This window comes from Spermophilus citellus (genome assembly GCF_964194105.1).
Source record: "Spermophilus citellus genome assembly, chromosome: 5".
Lineage (NCBI taxonomy): Eukaryota > Metazoa > Chordata > Mammalia > Rodentia > Sciuridae > Spermophilus > Spermophilus citellus.
The window spans coordinates 133,018,758-133,041,565 of NC_138186.1; the positions used below are offsets into that span (position 1 = coordinate 133,018,758).

General features: G+C 34.4%; 1 protein-coding gene across 1 annotated transcript; it reads left to right on the forward strand.

Moving 5' to 3' along the window:
* Window positions 1–4,673: 4,673 nt before the first annotated feature.
* On the forward strand, window positions 4,674–22,791 carry HINT3 (histidine triad nucleotide binding protein 3). Its single transcript, XM_081293810.1, has 5 exons — window positions 4,674–5,100; window positions 9,243–9,360; window positions 13,545–13,614; window positions 15,416–15,542; window positions 20,167–22,791. The coding sequence occupies exons 1-5, from the start codon at window positions 4,789–4,791 to the stop codon at window positions 20,197–20,199; spliced, it is 660 nt and encodes a 219-aa protein (XP_081149936.1). The 5' UTR covers window positions 4,674–4,788; the 3' UTR covers window positions 20,200–22,791.
* The last annotated feature ends 17 nt before the right edge of the window (window positions 22,792–22,808 follow it).

Here is a 22,808-nt window from a genome sequence, read left to right on the forward strand (position 1 = left end):
CTAATATGGCAGCATAGAGACATGTCCCTACATGAACCCAGAACCTGCATCTCCCACCTCCAAATGTCTGCCTGCTTTAGAATTCCCAGGACTTCCAAGAGAATTTATTGTTTGTTTCTGCCAACCATTGTTGATAGGCTTTTGACCTTCATTTCCTAGAGCATTTACTTTTTAAAAAGTAATTCCAATTATGAATCTGTATCTCCTATAACTTCAAGTTATTTTTCCTAAGAATCTGAAAATCATTCCTTCAAAATGTAATCATCAGGAGGATACAACTTTGTCTCCAAGTCTCAGTGTGAGGATGGAGCCCAACTTTGATAATTGCTAGCTAGTGAAAACAGCTAGCCTCATCACATTTATGGTGAACAATGTAATGATTCACTTCTCTGACTCTACTTGAGCCATATCTCTTGGTGTCCAACCCATTCTTCCTATAAGAGACAATCACTTCTGACAAATCAGAACAGAGCTCTCTCTATGGAATAAAAATCTGTTTGTATAACTTTCACTAGTTTCCAGGTGTGTTTATCTTTGGCAGATTTGAAAAAAGAAGAACAATCCACATGACTAGTAGCAGAGTTTCCCAAGTAGAGGGACAGCCAGGAAGGGGTGAAAATACAAGAGCATTTAGCCTGTACGAGTAAAAAGGAGTCCAGTGTGGCAAGAGCAGAGGAAGTAATAGAAATATGGTGTGGTAGCTCATGTCAGAGGGTAAATGGAAAGGCAGATGGAATAGCATGTAGGCATTTATAAACTACTTGAAGGTAAGTATTTTAGCTTTTACGCTCACTGGAATGGGGGGACCACTAGAGGATAGAATAGAATATAGGAACATATAAAATACTTAAAAGTAAGTACTTTAGCTTTTACTCTCACTGGGGTGGGGAAACCAGTGGAGGATGCAGAGTAGAGGAGGGACATGATTTTGCTTGCATTCTGCAAGGATCTTTCTGCTATGTTGAGATCAGATGTACTGGTATTGGAAGACAGGGTTTGAAGTAGAAAGTTCAATTAAGAGGTTACTGAAATGAATCGTGTGAGATATGATGGTGGCTCAGTCAAGGGTGACAGCAGTGATAACATCAGATTCTGGATATACTTTAGTTCCTGATGGATTAGATAAGAGAAGTTAAAGGAAGTGTCAGGTATGATTTCAAAGTTTTTGTCTGGAGTAGCTGACAGAACAGAGTGTCTTTCAACTGAGATGTTAGCAGGCTTTGGAGGGGGCAGTGGAGAGGACAGCCTCATAGGAGTTCAGTTTCAGACATGTTTATAACATCTGTTAGATATTTATGGGGTGACTGAGTGAGCAGTTGGGTATTCAAGTCTGGAGTTCCGGGAAGCATCTATAACACAGATTCAAATCTGGGATTCATTGGGAAGTATATTATGTTGAAAGCCATAGAGTGCATGAGGAGACCAAGGAAGTGAGTGCAGCTAAAAAGAAGAGAACCTAGAATCAAAGCCCACCAATGATGGTAGAAGTTTGGAAGAAGAGGAAGCAGCAAAAGAGAATAAGAAGGAAGTGCCAACCAGGTAGGTGGAAAGCCAAGAAAGTTTAGTAACCTGGAAACCCAGAGAAGAAAGGTTTATCAAGGAAGAGCAAATGACCAACTGTTGCTGCAAAATTAGGACTGAGAAGTGACCATTAGATGTGAAGGTTATTGGTTATCTTGACAGTAGTAGTCTGAACGTAGTGGGGGTAATGAAAGCCTAAGAGGAAGCAGTGTGAGAAAGAATAAGAGGCAGGAATTGGGAAGAGTATGGACAATTTTTTTTGAGGAGTTTCCTTGCAAAGAGAAGCAGACAAATGTATCAGTCAGCAGTGAAAAAAATGAAGTTCAGAGTTGGCTCTTAACAGGTGTGTATTACTGACAACAGTAATGATACTTGCATCCACATCCTAAATTACTTTCAAACAAGGTATTTTGATGGGCCTTTATACATGCAAAACAGTCATACAATCATCATTGTTGTCCTCAATTGATAGATGAAGAAACAAAAAGCGTGAACAGAGAAAGGTAAGTAACTTTCACACTTCAGCCCAGAAAGAGAAATAACCTGTTTCCACAGATAAAAGTGTACATTATAAAATAGCACTATCTCTCAAGTAGAGTTAAAGTTAGTATATTGTCCAACAACCTGAATGGCTATATCCAAGGGAATTATTGAGAACCCAGCCATGACTGTGTACAACACAAGTGCCTACATTTTGCCTGTGCCCACACCAAGATACATCATCTACATAATTTTCAAATATGTTGTGTTGTTCTCCCAGTTTCATGGTAAGTAACTTTATCAGTTAAAATACAGGGAACTGGAAGAAAGCTTTTTAAAGGACTAGGAAAGTGAGAGAAGCAATCTCAGGTGTCACTAGGAGTGCAGTCAGAACAGAAGCAACTGGGGCAGGGGTGTGTGTCAGTATGCAGGCGAGTGGTTTAAGTTGCATGTGTGGCCATATGTACTCAATATAGGTTTGTAGGAGGATTTTCTTCACTGCTTTAGAACTTGACTAGGGTGCTTGGAATCTCCAGGTTGGTCTATGATTTTATAAAAGTTAATATAGATGGATGATATGAATTAGCATACTCATTTGTTGTGTCTTTATACACTGCAAAATCTGGACACTCTCATGCACTGATCTTGCTCATAATCATTTTGTTCATCAACTATTAAGCAAAATATTGTATTATGTACTATGGGATTTTCAAAGACAACTGTTCCTGTTGTCAAAAACCTAATTTCTACTAGGGAAAAATATATATACATAAATAGCTATAGGATACAAAGTTCTACAAGAGAATTATTAAAATTCTACTAGATTAATTCACAAGAGGAAGTGCTTATTTTGCTTTGGTTAATCAAAGAAAATTTCATGAAAAAGACATTTGAGTGGCTTGGAATTTGTGTGGAATTTGAATGTGAAGAGATAGAAACAAGGTTATTTCAGTGGGAACAGTGCAAATAAGAGTGATGTGAAAGTGTAGTAGATATGGAAAATGTAAATCCTTAAATTTGGCAAAGTATGATGCTCTGATTCCGAACTCTGCCTTGACTGCTGAGGGGCTGTGAAAGGGCCATTCAACTGGCCACTGAAAGAGAAATAAAAAATATCTTGAATGCTTACAACTACCATATATATATATATACATTTGTTTTTTGATGACAACATGAATTCAACTAAAAAACATTACTGAATTATTCATTTATTATATATTTCTTTTTTTTGAATATATTTTTTAGTTGTGATTGGACACAATACCTTTATTTAATTATTTATATATGGTTATGTGGTGCTGAGGATCAAACCCAGCGCCTCAAATGTGCTAGGCAAGTGCTCTACCGCTGAGCCACAACCCCAGCCCCTATTATGTATTGGAGTTGTGTGTTCAAAAAGGCTGATGGGTTCTGGAGTGAAGACAAACTGTAAGGGACTCCCCCTGAAATTAATGGCAATTTCCTGATGGCTTGTTTTTCTCTAGGACTTGAAACAGTTCCTTTTCAAATTAAAGTTTTAAATCTCTGAACTTCCTCATAATGAGAATAACAACTTTCTCCTGCTGAGGACTGACATCACGGAAATTAAGGATGATGTGTACTCTGGCAAAGTACAGCCTAGCTAGAATCTACATGTGTGCATAACCTGGCTTTTGTGTCTATCAATTGCAACTGCTTCTGTGGGAAAGGCAAAGCAAGCAAGCAAAGTAGGTGCTTCTCCCCATTTTAATCAAACTACATCACAATTCATTTTTCCTTTTTACCATCATTCGCCTATATTTTTATGTGGGTGCCTGGGATCCAAGCAGGGTCCTGGGGTAGGCTAGGTGAGAATAACAAAACCTTTATATGAACTCAATTGTGTGTGTTGTGCTGTTGAAGTCTTGAGTTTGTTTCCTTATCCCTGGAGTATGGACTATAAAAACCAACCATGTTTTGACTATTAGGAAAACAACTGGCAGATTTTAGGTGCACAGCAAATGAGAAGAAGCATAAAAAGAAAAGATGAGGCGAAATTATAATCCACCTTCAATACCGAATTAAAGAACTAGTGCTTTTACTTTAGGCATGGTTGTTACCGAAAGGTTGTTTGAACGGCAAGAAGTCAAGAAGTAACACAAGGTATTGCAGCGGCGTTGGCAGTGCTCACAACGTGGCATAACGAGGCATTAGCAGTGAAATTCTGGAGTATTTTGGGGTATCAAACAACAGGACTTCGCCTTTATTGTATAAGGTCTGTAAAGTAACAAAGACTGATATTTCGATCTAGGGTGCTGTTAAGAAAAAGTAAACAGAGATATTAACTTCACTTTGAGCTTAAATCCTGAAATTATTGTAAACTGAACAAGGAAGGGTACAAAAACCACTGAACATGATTTGTGCTAAAACAAGGATCCAGAAAATTTGCTCATTCTCCTAAAACCTACGAATTCTTAAAATCAAGCCTTTAGACCTTTCATTTTTTTGAATTAAAAAAGAAAATACAAGAAAAACAAAACAACCACAACAACAAAAACCCGGCGGCGTAACCCGTTATTAGGACACCATACGACAGGCGGCTATCATGGACGCGACACACTCCTTCTGGCCCTAAGATTCCGCGCCCGGTGATGTCACCACGACGCGCGGCGCGCTCCTGCGTCTCGGCAGACGCGGTACGTCATTACCAAGGAGGGGCAGCAGGCGGGGCGACCCTCTAACGTCCTCGCTCGCTCCCTCGTGGCAACTGGTTTCGAGGCCCAAAGCTGATCGCTTAGTCCTCATTCTTCCGTCAGTCTGGATCAGCGCATGCGTCCCACTTCTTGCCTGACCCAAAGCCGGTCGAAGGGCGACGCCTTGAGGTTAAACCCAGGAGGTGCGGGAGGCGGGCCCGCGCCGGCGCAGTATTCTTGGAGAAGCCGGGGGTTTTTGGCGGCCGAAACAGGTACCATGGCGGAGGGGCAGGTGATCGGCGACTTGTCTTCGGCCTCTGACAGTAAATCAAATAAAACCTCCAAGGTCGCCGCAGAGTCCCTAGACTCCGGGGACTACGACAGCAACTGCTTGTTCTGTCGGATTGCGAGGCAGCAGGAGACCAGCACCGAACTCCTGCCCTGTGAGGTGGGTGGACGTCCGACCGCCCCTCGGAGCTCCGGGAGGGAGGCCTAACCGGTGTGGACCGGGTGGGGAGGATCCGGATCACCGTGCAGAGCTCGGGAGGCAGAGGGGCTGTGTGGACCGGCTGGGGTTGAGGGCAGTGGGTCTGAAGGGTGTTGTGTGAAGGACCCTGACTTCTCTCGGGAGACCCCCGGAGTGTCTCCAACGAGACAGTTCCCAGGGGAGAAAAAGTAATGAGAGAGCTGCAGGTAGCGAGATTCTTGGCATAAAAGAGCATTTGGGGACCTTTTATTCCAGGAATAATTCCTTTTATTACAGGAATTCTTTTTTCCTCCTTTCTAATTAGAGATCTTAAATTCTGAGCACTCTTCATAACCAACACTGACGAGAAATCTAGTAGAAAACAGATAATGCCAAAATGTTAGATTAGCTGAAAATCGGCTGGGGTTGAGGGCAGTGGGTCTGAAGTCCGACTTAATAGCCTCTGATTTCTACTGAAGTGATATCAGTTGGGATATGTGGCAATTTTCAGACTGACTTTGCTCAGATATTTTCTGAGATATGTGATACACACCGTATTCAACCTGTTCTACTTGTTAAAAAAAAAAATCTTTTTGAGAAAATAAGCTCCCAAGATTGTGTAGTAATCATTCTTTAATTCGCTGCGCTGAGAGGTGGTTTTGGAGTCAGTGGTGGACAAGATAAAAGGACAGACAGTCTGCCTGTAGGTTTTATAATTTAAAGGGTGGAATGCATACAGAGGTGGCAGCCAATTACAGTGCCCTGTGGTGTGGTCAGGTGGTTTTACTGTATTTTGTAAGCTTGTGGGAGGGGCGTCTAACCCAGGTTTGAGAGCTAAGGGAGGAATTTCTAGAGGAATTGAGACATAGGTAGGAGAGCAACTGAAGTGCAGTGGTGAGACAGAAAGCAGTTTCAGTTGATTGAGAAGAATCTGAGGGGAGTGTGAATATCAAATATAGTCAGCTTTCTCAGAAATTTGGCAAACAGGAGGAGTTGGGGCTTAGGAGAAAGGACCTGATTTCACTTCCCAGTGCCCTGTCCCAACACACAAAGGAACTAATTACCTAGTATTTAGTTTGTATGTTTTTCATTATATGTGTATAATATATTTACAGTGTATTCATGTTATATTCATTATAAACATCTAGAAGTTATTGGGTTCATATGAAGTGGGATATACTAATAATTTATATATACAGAGATCACTTGATTTGTTGGTAAGTTACCAACATCATGTAGACTTTAGTCTGGGAAACTGTCCAGCAGAAGCTAAAGAAGATTCCTTACCACATAGACTTCTATACAATCTTTTCTCACCATGTTCTGCAGAATTGGACTAATCAAAGGTTAAATCATGCATTCTCATCAGGGAGTTTATCTATTCCCAAGGGGGTAAAAATTGTTTTTTGTTGTGGTGGGGGAAATATGTTACTCTTCTATATAGGAAAATCCTATGCACAGAATCTATGCACAGATTTGCATAGAATGCATAAACAGATAAATGATATATCTAAACAGATAAATGATATATCTATGGTATTAAAATCCTATGAATGTCTTAAAAGGATCCTAGAGTGGCAATAATGGGAAAATGGTTAAACAGTACTGGATTAGATTTCATCATGTTTGAACTCATACTGAGGAAATTTTAGTATTAATATAACTCCTCCATCTTTGATAATCAAAGTTGTTCTAAAACCTTAGATGACATGATATTCAAATGTTATTACTTTTTATTTGCTTTAGGTATCAGGGCATAGTTTGTGGAAAGAAAAGCTATTCTAGCTATTTTAAACAGAAATCTCAATGTAGTTTTTTTAAGAGAGAGAGAGAGAAAGAAAGAGAATTTTTTAATATTTATTTTTTAGTTTTTTGGCGGACACAATATCTTTGTTTGTATGTGGTGCTGAGGATCGAACCTGGGCCGCATGTATGCCAGGCGAGTGCACTACCGCTTGAGCCATACCCCAATCCCTCAATGTAATTTTAATTTGCATTTCTCTAATTGCTAAAGATGTTGAACCTTTTTTCATCTACTTATTGACCATTCAAATTTCTTCACTTCTTCTGTGAAGTGTCTCTTCAGTTCCTTTGCCTGTTTATTGATTGGTTATTTGTTTTTTGGTATTAATTTTTTTTTAAATTCTTTATATATCCTGGCGATTAATGCTGTATCTGAGATGTAGGTGGCAAAGATTTTCTTCCATTCTGTAGGCTCTCTCTTCATGTTCTTGATTGTTACCTTTGCTATGAAGAAGCTTTTTAGTTTGATACAATCCCATTTATTTATTCTTGATTTTACTTCTTGTGCTTTCAGAAACTTGTTGAGGAATTTGGTTCCTGAGCCAAATGATGGAGATTTGGGCCTACATTTTCTTCTAGTAGGTGTAGGGTCTCTGGTCTAATGCAAATGGCAAAAATTTTCTCCCGTTCTGTAGGCTCCTTGCTAGTTTTAAAATATTAGGAATATATCATAGAAATAGTTGCATGAGTATATAGAGATTATTATTGTTCCTTTTTATAACCAAATAATACTTCATTATAGGGATTTATCACAATTTATTCAGCCACTGTTCTAGTTGAATTATGGATCTTCGTGTTATTTTCATTCTCTCATCATAAATCTCACTGCAAAGAATAATTTTTTACTTATATAATTTCATATTTTTTGGCAGCATATCTTTGGAATAGAAGTATAGTCTTAAAATAGAGATCCAAATAGTGGCTCAACCAATAGTAGCAATGAGAGAGAGTATGACATCAGAGAGCCAATTTCAATATGTTTGAAATCTTGGTGGAAATCTAATTTAATCACTAATGTCATTAAGTTTCTTTGCTTTTGATAGGACTTTTTTCTATTCTTGGTGCTGATCACAGATATGTTGATGGTAGTAGTTGTTGTTTTTTTAAAATTAGAATTAGGAAAACAAATTATACGTAAAAATACATAAAATATTTCAAAATAGAGATTTGGGAGATAGACAAAGAACTGAGTATTCTGGTCATATAGCTGAGTCATGGAGTGTGAAACAGCAGGTTTATATAGGAATGTTTTTTTCTGCTGATATCCTTTAGATTGACATTTTCTAGTTTTATTTTTTTTATTTTTATTTTTTTTAGAGAGAGAGAGAGAGAGAGAGAATTTTAATATTTATTTTTTTTAGTTCTCGGCGGACACAACATCTTTGTTGGTATGTGGTGCTGAGGATCGAACCCGGGCCGCACGCATGCCAGGCGAGCACGCTACCGCTTGAGCCACATCCCCAGCCCCTTTCTAGTTTTATTAATCCAAAAAATGTTACTCCTGCTTTGAGGCAGAATTCAGTTTTATCATCTCAAACTAATTCTAATCAGGATGTATTCTGAACCAGAAGGAATTGCCTCTGAACTTTTAAAAATCAATGTCATAATTGAGGGGAAATAAAAATATGAAATTGTGTTATCAACTATGATAACTAATCTGGGCTATGTTAGTATGGCAATTTTTTGTTGCAAGATTTGATGACCAGTACTACTTGTTTCTTAGCTGAAAGAAAAAATGGAAAACTTTAAACAAGAACATTGTGATCCTTTGCCTTATCCCTTTATAAAATAATCCATGTATATCAATATTTAAATTTATCACTAGACAGCAAAACCATAATAAAAAAATAGATAAACTGGTATAATTATTGTGTTTGCCATATTAGGATAATAATGAGATTACTGACATGAATTTGAGGCCCTCATTCAAATTGAATTTTTTCAATGAATTTGTGCTTTTGGAATGGAGAATAATGAGCAACTGTGCATTTGGGAAATTTTACTGAGGAAACTCTGCTTATTGATACTGATTTTTTAAAATCTAAGATTGATTAAAGTTCTGTAAGAAAGATAGATTTTTCTCTTGTAAAAGCCGAAATTTTAAGGCTTTTTATTTGGAATAAATTATCATCTCATGTCAGAAGTTATGCTTGTTTTTATATACTTAGTACATAATCATAAAATTGCTCAGTATGGCTTTTTTTTTTGTAGCATGCATACCATTTTCCTTTCAGAGGTTTATGATGTTTAAGTTATGCCACAATAGTGTTAGGAAATTATTTTCTAAATTTCACTAACAAATACTTTTTTTTTCACTTTAGAATGAAGACCTTGTTTGCTTCAAAGATATAAAACCAGCAGCACCTCATCATTATCTTATAGTGCCAAAGAAGCATATTAGAAATTGCAATGATCTAAAGAGAGAACAAATAGAATTGGGTAAGATGATGGCACTGTTATTCATAGGTTTATCATCTTGAATTGGTATCAGCAATGGTAGTGACCATTAAAATATCTAGCTAGGATGAAAAGGGTCCATTATGACTGTTTGGAACTCCCATGTATTCATCACTTAGCTTCAGTATTTATTAACTTGTGGTCATTTTTTCAAGTATTAACATCCCAGAGGTGACTTGAAGCAAACACCAGACATCATGTTATTTAATATTTAAATTTTTTCAAAGATAATGTTTGAATTTTTAAAAATGTTGGCATTTCTTGACTCTGCAAATGGAAAGTGCTATGAAAAAATTTAAACAAACAAGTTACAATATGGCATATTGTCTCATAGTAAGATCATGTTTATACTCCATTAAGATCAATCACTAATGTAGATGAATTAGCAATAATTTAATTATGAGATTTGAGTGATGAACTTAGTTTCTGAAAAGGAGATTCTGAATTTTGCTTCTTACAGAATTATTCTGTATTTTCCAACTTGTACCTTCTGTGACTCGTCAGCTATCATTTCCTAAAACATTCCTAAGTTCACTTCAAAATGTAATTTGTAGATTTTGTCATCAGGGTTTGGGATTAGTTTGGTTAATACTGTAAGGTACCCTACAAGATAGATAAATAAATGGAAATTTTGATGTGGATATAGTTAATTTAGGCTAGACTTGCCAGTTTTTAAATTGTTGTTTCTGGATACTACAAAGATTTTTAGTATTTGAAGTTCTTTTAGTACTTTTGAGAAACATAGGTTTATACCAGAAGATTGCAGTTGAGCTTATAAAGATCAGATTTAACTTCATTTATTTATTTATTTGGTAATGGGAATTGAACCCAGGGGTGCTTGGTGCTTTGCTACTGAGCTACATCCCCAGTCCCCTGCCCGTTTTTTTTTTTTTTTTTTTTTTTTTTTTTTTTTTTTTTTGGGTACTGGGGATTGAATTTGGGGCACTTAACCACTGATCCACATCCCCAGCCCTTATTTATTTTTTTGTTTTTTGAGACAGGGTCTTGTTAAATTACTCAAGGCCTCACTAAGTTGTTGAGACTGGCTTTGAATTTGAGATCCTCTTGCCTCAGCCTCCCTAGCTGCTGGGATTACAGTTGTGTGCCACTGTGCCTGCCAGTCCTTTTTTATTTTATTTTTTTAGAATTTGAGACAAGGTCTCTGTAATTTGTACTTGTGATCCTTCTCCCTCGCCATCACAAGTCGCTGGGATTAGAGGCATGTGCCTCTGTACCCTGCAGATTTAACCTAAATTTACCTGAAATTGAAACATTCTAGTATTTCTTTGGTATTAAAAGTTTCCATTTCATTCTTGTGATAGTTTCTTAGACATTATATTTTCTTTAGAAGTTTTGGAACTTTTCTATTTATTTTTAAGGTAGAGGTAGGTTTGGGAAAATAGAAGCTGCTGTTGTAACTAGTTTTATAACTGTTGCATATCAAATGTTACCAATTTTTAAGCAGCTGGTGGGTATTTGGGATTTCACTATGTTTTTCTCTCTACTTTTATATATATTTGAATATTTCCATATTGAAATCTTAACAGTAGTGATTAATTTTTTTATATAATCTGTAAAGGTAGAGAAGTATTAAGCATATGGAGGAGCTCAGTGATACTATCAAGTCTAGTGACCATTACTGACATTTATAGAATACCACTTAGCTGCAGAATACACATATCTTGAAGAGCACATATTCACATTCACCAAAGTACAGTATATTCTAATCAGTAAAATATTTTCATATTGCAAATGCTTGAAATTTAATAAAATGTCATCTGAAGATAATAAAATTAAATTGTAGAAATAACAAAACCTGGACTAAATATTTATAAATTAAAGAACATATTTCTAAATATTTCCAATATGTATACGCACATACACTTATATTGCACACTTCTAAGTAATTCCTAAATAGGTCAAAGAAGAAAATAATTTTGAGTGGATTGGTCATGAAAATACAACATGTTAGAATTTGTGGGGTGCTGGTAAAGTGGTACCTAGGAGAAAATTTATGCTTTAAATGCTCATATTAGAAAAGGAAGTTTAAAACCAATGACTTCAGTTACCACTTTCAGATGTTAGAAAGAGGCAAGCAAATCAACCCAAAATAAGTATAAAAAATGAAATAATAAAGAGTATATAGCAATGAAATACAGAGAGCAGATTTTATTTCATGTATTTTGAAGAATTTGATTTTATGTAAATATATAATTAGGATTGTCATATCTTCTCAATAAGTTGATTATTTAAATTATAAAATATCTCTTTATGGAAATATTCTTTGAGTCTATTTTGTGTGATAATTTAGCTGTTTCTACTTTATTATTTACTATTTGCATTGCATATTATTTTCTACTTTCAACCAAATGCATATTTATATTTAAATACTTGAAAACAGATATGGTTGAATCTTGTATTTTGTTAAAATATAAAATCTCTTAGTTGGAATGTTTAACCCATTGACTTTTAGTGTAACCCATTATATCATTGGGTTTAGGTCTACTATTGTGCCATTTGTCCCATTTGTTATATGTTGCTTTATATCTTATTTTTCACTTTTGCTTTTTATATTTCTCTTAAATTTATCTGTTGTCATATTCACTGCTTTTTAAAAAATATTCCTTTTTTAGATGTTGATGGACTTTTATTTTATTCTTTTATTTATATGTGGTGCTGAGAATTAAACCCAGTTCTTTACACATGCTAGGCAAGTGCTCTACCACTGAGCCATAATCCCAGCCCCCCCCCCATATTTACTACTTTTTATATTTCTTTATTTAGTGGTTGCTTTAGAGAGGTTATAATACACATCCTTTAATTACCAGGCCTTGCTTAATACAGGCATTATATCAATTCATTTAAAATGTAAGAAACTGGTAGTCTCCCAGTGCAAGCCTGATTTAGAGAAGTAAATATTAGCAGTTTAGTAAGCCTCAATATAACAGCTGTCCTTTGTCGAATCTCTTACTTCTTCCCCTTTTAGATGCATGGTTATAGTATGTATAGGCTTAAGTTTTCCCATTATACTTTGAAGACCCAGGCTACCAACATTTTTCTAATAGGGAGACTTCTTTTTCCCACTTTAGGCCATAAAAAAAAAAAAAGAGATGAAAAATGATATGACATAGAAATTGGAAGTCAAAATCATTATATAAATGTTTAACTAGTAAAGACTAGGATCACTTGAAGGGATATCTTATTTCTAATTTGGGCTTAAAGACAAATTTGGTTTTTCTGTCTTTTAAAAAATTTGTTTTTGAATTGACAAAAATGTACATGTTTATTTTATATAAGATGTCTTGAAATATGTATACATTATGAAATGAGTAAATTGAGCTAATTAACATATACATTAACTCATATGCCATTTTTTGGTGATGAGAAAACTTAAAATCTACTATCATTTTTAAGGATAACAGTACATTCTCATCATGTTGTATGAACTTACTCCTTTTAATTGAGGTTTTGTGTTGTTTGACCAACATCTCCCAACCCTACCCCGCCTCCAGCCCCTGCTAACCGCCATTCTACTCTGTTTCTATGAGTTTAGCTTTTTTAGATTTGATATTTAAGTGAGATCATACACTATTCAGCTTTCTGTACCTTGCTTATTTTACTGAGCATGAGGTCCTCTAAGCTCATCCATGTTGTCACACGCCAGAATTTCTTTCTTTTTAAAGCTCAATATCATTTTATTGTGTGTGTATATATACATATATACGTATATGTGATATTTTCTTTATCCATTCATCTGAGGGTGGACACTTAGGTTAATTCTGTATTTTGCATATTGTGGATAATGCTGTGGTGAACATGCTATCTTTTTTCTTAATTCAATTTCTGTATAATTACCTATTCTCTTTATTAAAATAGGCATCACTATAATGTTCTAAATAGCCACTTGATAATATCTCTCAACTGCTTTCCAAAGCCAACTTATGTGTGTAATATTTTGTGATAATGATAATGCACTAGAGCTCAATTTGAATATTCATTTCAGTTGTCGATGAACAGATTTCTTGTTGACTTAAAGCTATTGAATGTGTCTCTAAATGTTTCCCCATTTGACGTGACTTTTGACCAGAACCCCAAAACTTAAGATTAATAACAATTTAGTGAACTTAACATCTCCTATAGTCTAATGTTTCTTTCCTGTTTTATAGTGGAAAACATGGTAACTGTTGGAAAGACCATTCTTAAAAATAACAATTTCACTGACTTTTCAAATATGAGGTATGTATACATCAGATAGAAACTAACATTTTGCATTATTGATTTTTCTGACATGTTATTTTTCATGAAAAAGGGAATAGCAGTTACAGAATTTTGGTTTAAATACATTTTTTTCCTGAAAGTGAGAATATAGTTCATATAATAAAAATTTGATAAAACTTCTTCCTCTCATTTCTTAATATCTTCCAAAAATATCCACTTAATAGTTTAGACAAATATATATATAAACAATGGGTAGTTAAAATAGTTATGAGTCCTTTTTTTCTTTATTCTGTTTGGGATTTCTATAAAATTGTGTATAAAATGAATTTTATTAGACCAATCTTTATTTTTTTGTGATTTAAAAAGACATTATTAACTCTGCACAACCAGAGATATGAAAAATTGTACTCTATATATGTAATATGAATTGTAATGCATTCTATTATCATATATAACAAATTAAAATAAAAAAATGATAAAGAATACATTATTAGACTTCTGGCATGAAATTAAATTGGATTTATTGCCTGCTAATTTGAACTCTGGCATTTGCCAATCTGAGAAAAAACACATAATGTTCAATTAACTGTTTTAATTAATTTAAATTATAGTATTCTTTTTAAAAAGATTTCTGACTTTGTCCTGTGTGATGTAGGCAGTTCCAAGGCAAGGTATAGTAGAGATACTTTTCTAACACTTCTGAACCAGAATTCAGAATTCTCTAATACTATCCATATCATTTGTGTACTGTACTTGTACTAGCTGTGTCATTTTAGACAAGTCATTTTAGTTATCCACAATAATACTGCTCTACCTACTTGTATACTAATGAGATTGTGTGTATGAAGATCCTCTGAAAACTGTTAAGCGTTATCTTAATGTGGTAATGACAAGTAACATATGGTATTTAAGATCTTCTGGCCTGAACAAACATGTTCCTTTCTCAGTTTTGGAACTGCTTATTAGAAAAAAGAATACTGGATAAGGAGTCAAGATCCCTGAAATTTACTCCTAGCTCCACCATATTTTAATTTTGTGGCCTTGGGAAGAGTCTTTATTTTTTATTTTTGAGAAAGAGTCTGGCTGTGTTGCCCAGGCTGGTCTCAAACTCCTGGGATCACGTGATCCTTCTTCCTCTGCCTCTCAACTAGCTGGGGCTACAGGCATGAACCATTGTGCTCAGCTCTTAAACTTTTAATCTTTGCTTACCCATCTTTAAAGTGAAATTGAAAATGGATTTTTAAGAGGTTAAATCATACTTATGAATAATTATCATCTGACTTATTTTTAGTATTAAATTTAGGTGATCAAAGTTTTTTTTTTTAACAAGATGATATGATTGATATCACTTTTGAAATATTGGTTCGCAAAGAAATGCCTGAGTACTTTATTACAGGAGAAAGCATGCCATCTACTGGTTATACCTTGGAATAAAGTAACACTACTGCTTGTGTACCCCAAAACTTTATTAGATTCATTACAGGAACATATCTTAGAATTCAAACTTAATGTTATAAGGACTGAACTGATAAGGAATAATGTCAGCTCAGAATTTATAAAGGTTATTCTGAGATATAATGTGCTATTAAGCCCTTCCTTGTTAAAGAGTTTATTACTATGAACTTGAACATGAAAAGAAGAGGAACTGTGTGAATACTATGAAGTGTGTAAAGAAATATACTAAAAGAGATATGTGAGTGATATTCTTTCTACTTTAGGTAACATATTTTGTATATCTTTTATATGTCATTTAACCTATAAATTGTTTTTAATTATTGTAGAGCTGATTTGTCAATCATTTCTTTCTTCTCTGTTTTAGGATGGGTTTCCATGTGCCACCATTCTGTTCCATTTCCCACTTGCACCTTCATGTTCTGGCACCAGTCAGTCAGTTGGGCTTCTTATCCAAGTTGGTTTATAGAATAAATTCCTATTGGTTTATCACAGTAAGTGTTATTGTATCAAGAATATGCAAGCATATTTAAAATATTTGTCCTTTTGTTGAAGCTTCTTTTCTTGCAAGATTAGGCACTTATAGCTTGCAGTAGCTTGAACACCTGTTTTAACAAACTGCTTTGTATATATTCAAAGTAATATTTTTACTTTGGGGGATTTTGTAGTTATCAGGTCTATAGGGAGAGAAGCTATGGCCAATCTCTCCATTGCAATTGGGGTATATGATATAGAAAAGCAAGACATTAAGAATTTAGACTTTGGAGTCAGATTTGAATACAAATTCTGGCTCCATTGCTTACTTGAGGAATCAGGTACAGATTACTTTTTTTTTTTTTTTTTTTTTTTTTTTTGCTGATGTTGAACCTAGGGCCTGGTGCACGCTATGTAAGTATTATACCACTGAGTAACGTCTGCAGCCCAGGTTTAAGTTCTGTTTTACCTGTCCTTAGGGTTAATAAAAGAGATGATGAGATGATTTCTGTATAAAGCACTTAAATCAGTACTTTGTAAGGCTAAGAGTAAGGTCATTGGTAGAACGTTTGCCTAGCATTTGTTAGGCTCTGGATTCAATTGCTAGTATTGCCAATAAATAAATAGTACCTTGCAGATAGTACTCAGTAAATAAGTTAGGTACTGTTTCTACTATAATCAACATCAATATAGAAACTGATTTTTTTATAGTTTTGTGTGCGTTTGGATGTGGTTACTGGAGATCAAACCCAGGGCTTTGTGCATGCTAGGCAAGCAGTGTTTCACTGAGTTATGTCCCCAGCCCTTTTTATTTTTTTATTTTGAGACAAGGTCTTTTTTTTTTTTTTTGACTTTTATTTTTTTTTATTGGTTGTTCACAACATTACAAAGCTCTTGACATATCATATTTCATACATTAGATTGAAGTGGGTTATGAACCCCCAATTTTACCCCAAATGCAGATTGCAGAATCACGTCGGTTACACATCCACAATTTTACATAATGCCCTATTAGTAATTGTTGTATTCTGCTACCTTTCCTATCCCCTATTATCCCCCCTCCCCTCCCCTCCCATCTCCTCTCTCTACCCCATAGACTGTAATTCATTTCTCTCCTTGTTTATTTTCCCATTCCCCTCACAACCTCTTATATGTAATTTTGTATAGCAATGAGGGTTTCCCTTCATTTCCATGCAATTTCCCTTTTCTCTCCCTTTCCCTCCCATCTCATGTCTCTGTTTAATGTTACTCTTTTCTTCCTGCTCTTCCTCCCTGCTCTGTTCATAGTTGCTCTCATTATATCAAAGAAGACATTTGGTATTTGTTTTTTAGGGATTGGCTAGCTTCACTAAGCATAATCTGCTCTAGTGCCATCCATTTCCCTGCAAATGCTATGATTTTGTCATTTTTTATTGCTGCATAGTACTCCATTGTGTATAGACACCACATTTTTCTTATCCATTCATCTATTGAAGGGCATCTGGGTTGGTTCCACAGTCTAGCTATTGTGAATTGTGCTGCTATGAACATCGATGTGGCAGTATCCCTGTAGCATGCTCTTTTAAGGTCTTCAGGGAATAGTCCGAGAAGGGCAATAGCAGGGTCAAATGGTGGTTCCATTCCCATCTTTCTCAGGAATCTCCAAACTGCTTTCCAAATTGGCCGCACCAATTTGCAGTCCCACCAGCAATGTACAAGTGTACCCTTTTCTCCACATCCTCGCCAGCACTTGTTGTTTGACTTCATAGTGGCTGCCAATCTTACTGGAGTGAGATGGTATCTTAGGGTGGTTTTGATTTGCATTTCTCTGACTGCTAGAGATGGTGAGCATTTTTTCATGTACTTGTTGATTGATTGTATATCCTCCTCTGAGAAGTGTCTGTTCAGGTCCTTGGCCCATTTGTTGATTGGGTTATTTGTTATCTTATTGATGAGACAAGGTCTTGTTAAGTTGCCTAGGCTGATCTTGAATTTGGAATTTTCCTATCTCAGGTTCCCAAGTAGCTTGAATTAAAAGCATGTACCACCACCATGCTGGGCAAGTGTTTATAATATTTGTAAAGACTTTTTAACTTTATTTTATTCATTTATTTTATTATTTTTAGAAGTACCGTGTGCTAACTGATTGCACCACTGGAGCTCCTATTTTATTATTTTTAAAACAGGTCAAAGGTTATACATATTTAATAGTAATGTCTACTTTACAATTACAAAATCATGTCCATTGTAGAAGTTTTTTATTATTAATGTTTTAAATTTATAAATGACAGTGGAATGCATTACAATACATATTACACATATAGAGCACAAATTTTTCATTATCTCTGGTTGTATACAAAGTATATTCACACCAATTTGTGTCTTATACATGTACTTTGGATGATGATGTCCATCACATTCCAACATCATTTCTAACCCCATGTCCCCTCCCTTCCCCTTCCACCCCTCTGCCCTATCTAAAGTTTGTCTATTCCTCCCATGCTCCCCCTCCCTACCCTACTATGAATCCTTATATCAGAGAATCCTTATATCAGAGAAAACATTTGGCATTTGTTGATTGATTGTATATCATCTTCTGTGATTGTATATCATCTTCTGTGAGGTATCTGTTTTTTTTTATGTGGTGCTAAGGATTGAACCCAGTGCCTCGCACTTGCTAGGCAACTGTTTTACCACTGAGCTACAATGCCAGCCCCAGTTTTTGTAATTTTTGATTTTCAGTTTAAACTCCATAGAAAACTACTAAGAAAAGGACTTTAGTACTAGTGTTAACTACCTGATCTGTGGTTGAAGCTTGCAGCCTAAAATATTTGCAGAATCATGTTTGCTGAGTCAATAAGTAAAAGAAAAAAATTCAGTTATTTATAGGCTGGTGGTCTGACAGTTTCCTTAGACTCTGGTCTCTCTGGGATACTTGACCAGTAATTTACCAGGCTCTTGTTTTTTGTGTCCATTATCATAAGATAACTGACAGTTACTGTATCTGAATAATCAAATAGTATTTATTTGCCATTAGTCAGTGAATGATAGTATTCTAATAGTGCAGAAGAAATTAAAAAGCCTCAGATTTCTAGAAACTTCAAATTTCAAACATCTTTCTCTTCAACATATCCAGATGATTTTATTTAGTATATTTAAGATTGTGTGTGTGTGTGTGTGTGTGTGTGTGTGTGTGTACTTGAAATAATGTTGGGTGTTCAACAGGGCAGCACTTGTGGTCTCTAAAAATCATAGCCTTTAAAAAATTTTACAAATGGATTCCCTCCTTCCCTCCCTTCTTTCCTCCCTTCCTCCTTCCCCCCTTCCTTCCTTCCTTCCTATCTCTGTTTCTACTTGTGTATAAGATTTTGATTTGTGATAAAAATTTAATTAAACCACATTTTGGGAGTGGGGAGTATAGCTTAATAATAGAATGTATTTTCTTTCATGAAAGTTTTTAGTTGGCAAACATGAATAAACAAAATTTTAAGATCTGTTAATGGTTTATCCTGGGAATCTAAATTCTTTAATCTGTATTCTCAGTAGTGTATTATGAGACTTAAAAAAAGATAAATATATTAAAGTTTATTCTAAAATATCTTATATAAAGTGTTCCAGATTATGAAGGAAGATTGAGAAAGGCTCTCTGAAATGATGTAACTTTAGTTTACTTTCAAAAATAGACTTTATTTTTTAGAGCAGGTTTAGGTTGTCAGTAAAATTGAATGCAAAATACAGAGTTCCCATATACCCTGTGCTTGCACATATGTGCAATTTTCCCCATTATCACATTCCCATCACAGTGGTTCATTTATTATAATGAGTGAACCAACATGATCTATCATTATTACTCAAAGTTTACTTTAGGGCTCACTCTTGATGTTCTGCATTCTGTGGGTTTTGACAAATGTATGACATATTCTCACTCATGTAATATCATTCAGAATTTTCTATTCTCTGCCTATTCATCCCCTTGATTCACTGACAACCATTGATTTTTTTTAATATTACCATAGTTTTGCCTTTTCATAAGGTCTTATAGTTAAAATCACACACTACATAGCCTTTTCAGATTGACTTCTTTCTCTTAGTAATAACATTTAAGTTTCTTTCATATCCACATTATTTTTTAAAACTTTATTTTCCATTTCTTATTGATGCTTTTTAATGAATATATAATATAGTTTATAAAATCTGCCTATTTGTATATAATGTAGAATACCTTTACTATAGTTTATAACATTATTAGTTTTTTTTTTTTTTTTTTTTTGAGAGACATTTTTAGAAAGAGACTATATAGTACCTTGCTTTTCTGGTATGGCTTTTTTTTTTTTTTTTTTTTTTTTTTTTTTTTTTTTTTGATACCAGGGATTGAACCAGTGGCGCTTAACCACATCACCAGCTGTTTAATATATTTTATTTAGAGACAGGGTCTTGCTGAATTGCTCAGGGCCTTACTAAGTTGCTGAGGCTGGCATTGAACTGTTGATCCTCCTACCTCAGCCTCCTGAGCCATTGGGATTACAAGTGTTTCTGGGTGGTATGGCTTATTATAATAGGATTGTCAAGAAAATTATCTGATAGATAATTATCTGATAATTATCAAAATTATCTGATATGATATCTGGAATAAAAACATGTTTATGTGTTTTTTTTCAATTACAGACTGATTATTTGATTGAAAAACTAAGAATATGAAAATACCAACAATGGAAGACTTTCCTAATCTTGGCTCAGTATGAACTAATATTTTGATTTCTAATTGCAATTTTAAGGTTTGTTGTGTTTTACCAGAGGCTGTTGCTGAGTAGCCTTAAAATCTTTTCTGAACGTCTGTTTTCTAAGGTCTATGATATAGTTATGTGAATACTTTTGTCACTGACTTTTTCTGTTGTAATGGTTGTCTAAGGATTTTGTGCATCAAATACTATAGATAAACTTCGTTTAAAATCAAATTATTAATCAAGGGTTCTGTATTTTTTAAAAAGCTCAAGTAATTTCATTTCTCAGTAGTCTTAATAGTGATTTATTTATGAAGATTAAACTGATATAGAAAGTAATTTATTGGAACATTTATTAGTATGAGGGAGAAAAAGAAATTAGCTATTTCTTAATCATTCTGCGTAAATTTTCAAAATAAAGAATACAATACTACACAGTAATCTCTGCTTGAGGAGGAAACACTTATGTGTTACTTTTTATTCAAATTTTAAATAATATGTTCCAAAACCCTCACTGGGTACCTGAAACCCAAGGTAGAACCAAACCATATATATATTATTATTATTTTCCTATACATACATATCTGTGATAAAATGTAAATTATTAAGCAAATTAAGAGTTAACATAACTAATAATAAAATAGAATAATTGTAACAATATGTTTTAATATAATCACAGAATCACTATTGTCCTTGGGGCCATTATTAAGTAAAATAAAGATTACTTGAATTCTGTGAAACTAGGAGAGTCTGATAACTGAGATTGTTATTAAGTGACTAACAGTGACTAATCATCCATGCATTGTGTACTGCGTGGATGATTTGCATCCCAGGTTGGATGGAGCAGGACAGTATGAGATTTTATTATGCTACTCAAAATGGCTGACAATTTAAAATGTATGAGGTATGTATTTCTGGAATTTTTATTTAAAAATTTCAGACTACTGTTGACAGTGGGTGACTGAAACTGTGGAAAGTAAAACCTCAGATTGGGAGGGGGGCTAATATAATGTGATTTCTAACAGGGATTTACAATAATAAGCAATTTGGTTATATAACAATCCACTATAGTAGAATACCTATAAGAACATAAAAGAGGAAGAAGAATAAAATATTGTATTAAAACTGGCAGACACTGTTGCTTTTTATGTCATGCTTTTTGTACCAAAGGAGAATTAGAACAAAAAGTGGTTAGACCTACTTGTATTATAAAAAGGACCTGATTTGAAAACAGAAAGAGAAAGGCTTATATGAGAAATTTTATTTGAATAACGATGTTAATATTTATTGTATATCATTTCACAAAGCATGTTTCCTTAGGAATGGTCTTTGGTGCTAATCTATGGTCACATTAGTGAATGTGAATGAAAAAAATGAAATAGGCACTGAAAGATAATCCCTAGTGGCTATTGATACCATGTACATGAAAAGAAATGAATATAAAGATTAATATATTGCTGGATTACTAGTTTTCACTCCTTGTTTTGGCATATTAAACATAGTTTTAAGTAATAAAATACCTATTACAATGCTTAGTTATAACATCTGGAGTCAATTTTGTTAAGTTTGTTCATTAATTTATTTAGCAAACATTTATTGGGCATTTTCCATGTATCAGACACTGCCAGAATCAGGGAATAAAGAAACGAGAAAGGACAGTCTGCCTTTAATTGCTTATATAGGAGCCTGACAAAAATCAGTAGAATTTAGTGTGTTGGGTGTCATGAGGTTTAGAGAAGAGGCTGTGGAGGGGCAACCACTTCTGAGAACAGGTAGTAGTAAAAATGAGTATTCAAGACTCATTCTTTGGGAGGTAGACAGTGGATTTTAGACTGAGAAAACCACATATTGTTTTTCATGACGTTTACATTCACTATTAATTTACAATTGGCATGAATGTTCTAATTTCAGCTTATTTGCTGAAGGTGGAAAGTGGGATTTGCAGGGATTATGGGTTCTCAAAATTGTATGTTTGTCAGTATTGTTTTGTGAAATAGCTGAGCATTTGTATTTATAATAATAGTTACAAGCTTCTATAAATCAGTTATAAAATATGATTAGCTTCAGGGAAGAAATTTTAACATGTGCAGGCTTTGAATGTTTTATTATGTGAACTGGCAATGATATACATGAGATTATTATGACAATGACATGACAGATATTTAAGGAATTCTAAAATGCTTTATGGATCTCCAAAAATGTGAATAGCCAAGTGACTCCATTTATATAGCTTTACAACCTTGCGTAAATTTTCTTTGTTGGAAAACCTTTGGAAATTCTCTTTACTTGGTAAAATTAATAATCAAATGACTACAAATAAAATTAACTTAGCCTTTTTTGGGGGGAGAGGGTAGTCTGAGCATTTAACTCCTTACCTGTCTATAAACATTAATTCAAAGCAACGTTAAGTCATAACCTGTCTTAAAAATGTTTAGTATAGAGAATATGTATATGCATGTTGTGATGTTATTCATATAGTTATGGAATAATAAACTTATTATAATGAACTACTTCAAACTGTGCTTACTTACAAGAAAATGAAATAAAAAATAGAAAAATACTATGTCAAGTTTTGCCTCTGTAGAC

Bases quoted from the DNA above. Each gene is read 5' to 3' on its own strand.
- HINT3 (XM_081293810.1), top strand. From the start codon at position 4,789: ATGCGTCCCACTTCTTGCCTGACCCAAAGCCGGTCGAAGGGCGACGCC. The intron at 5,101-9,242 runs GTGGGTGGACGT...TTTTCACTTTAG, and splicing joins CCGAACTCCTGCCCTGTGAG to AATGAAGACCTTGTTTGCTT. The intron at 9,361-13,544 runs GTAAGATGATGG...CCTGTTTTATAG, and splicing joins GAGAGAACAAATAGAATTGG to TGGAAAACATGGTAACTGTT.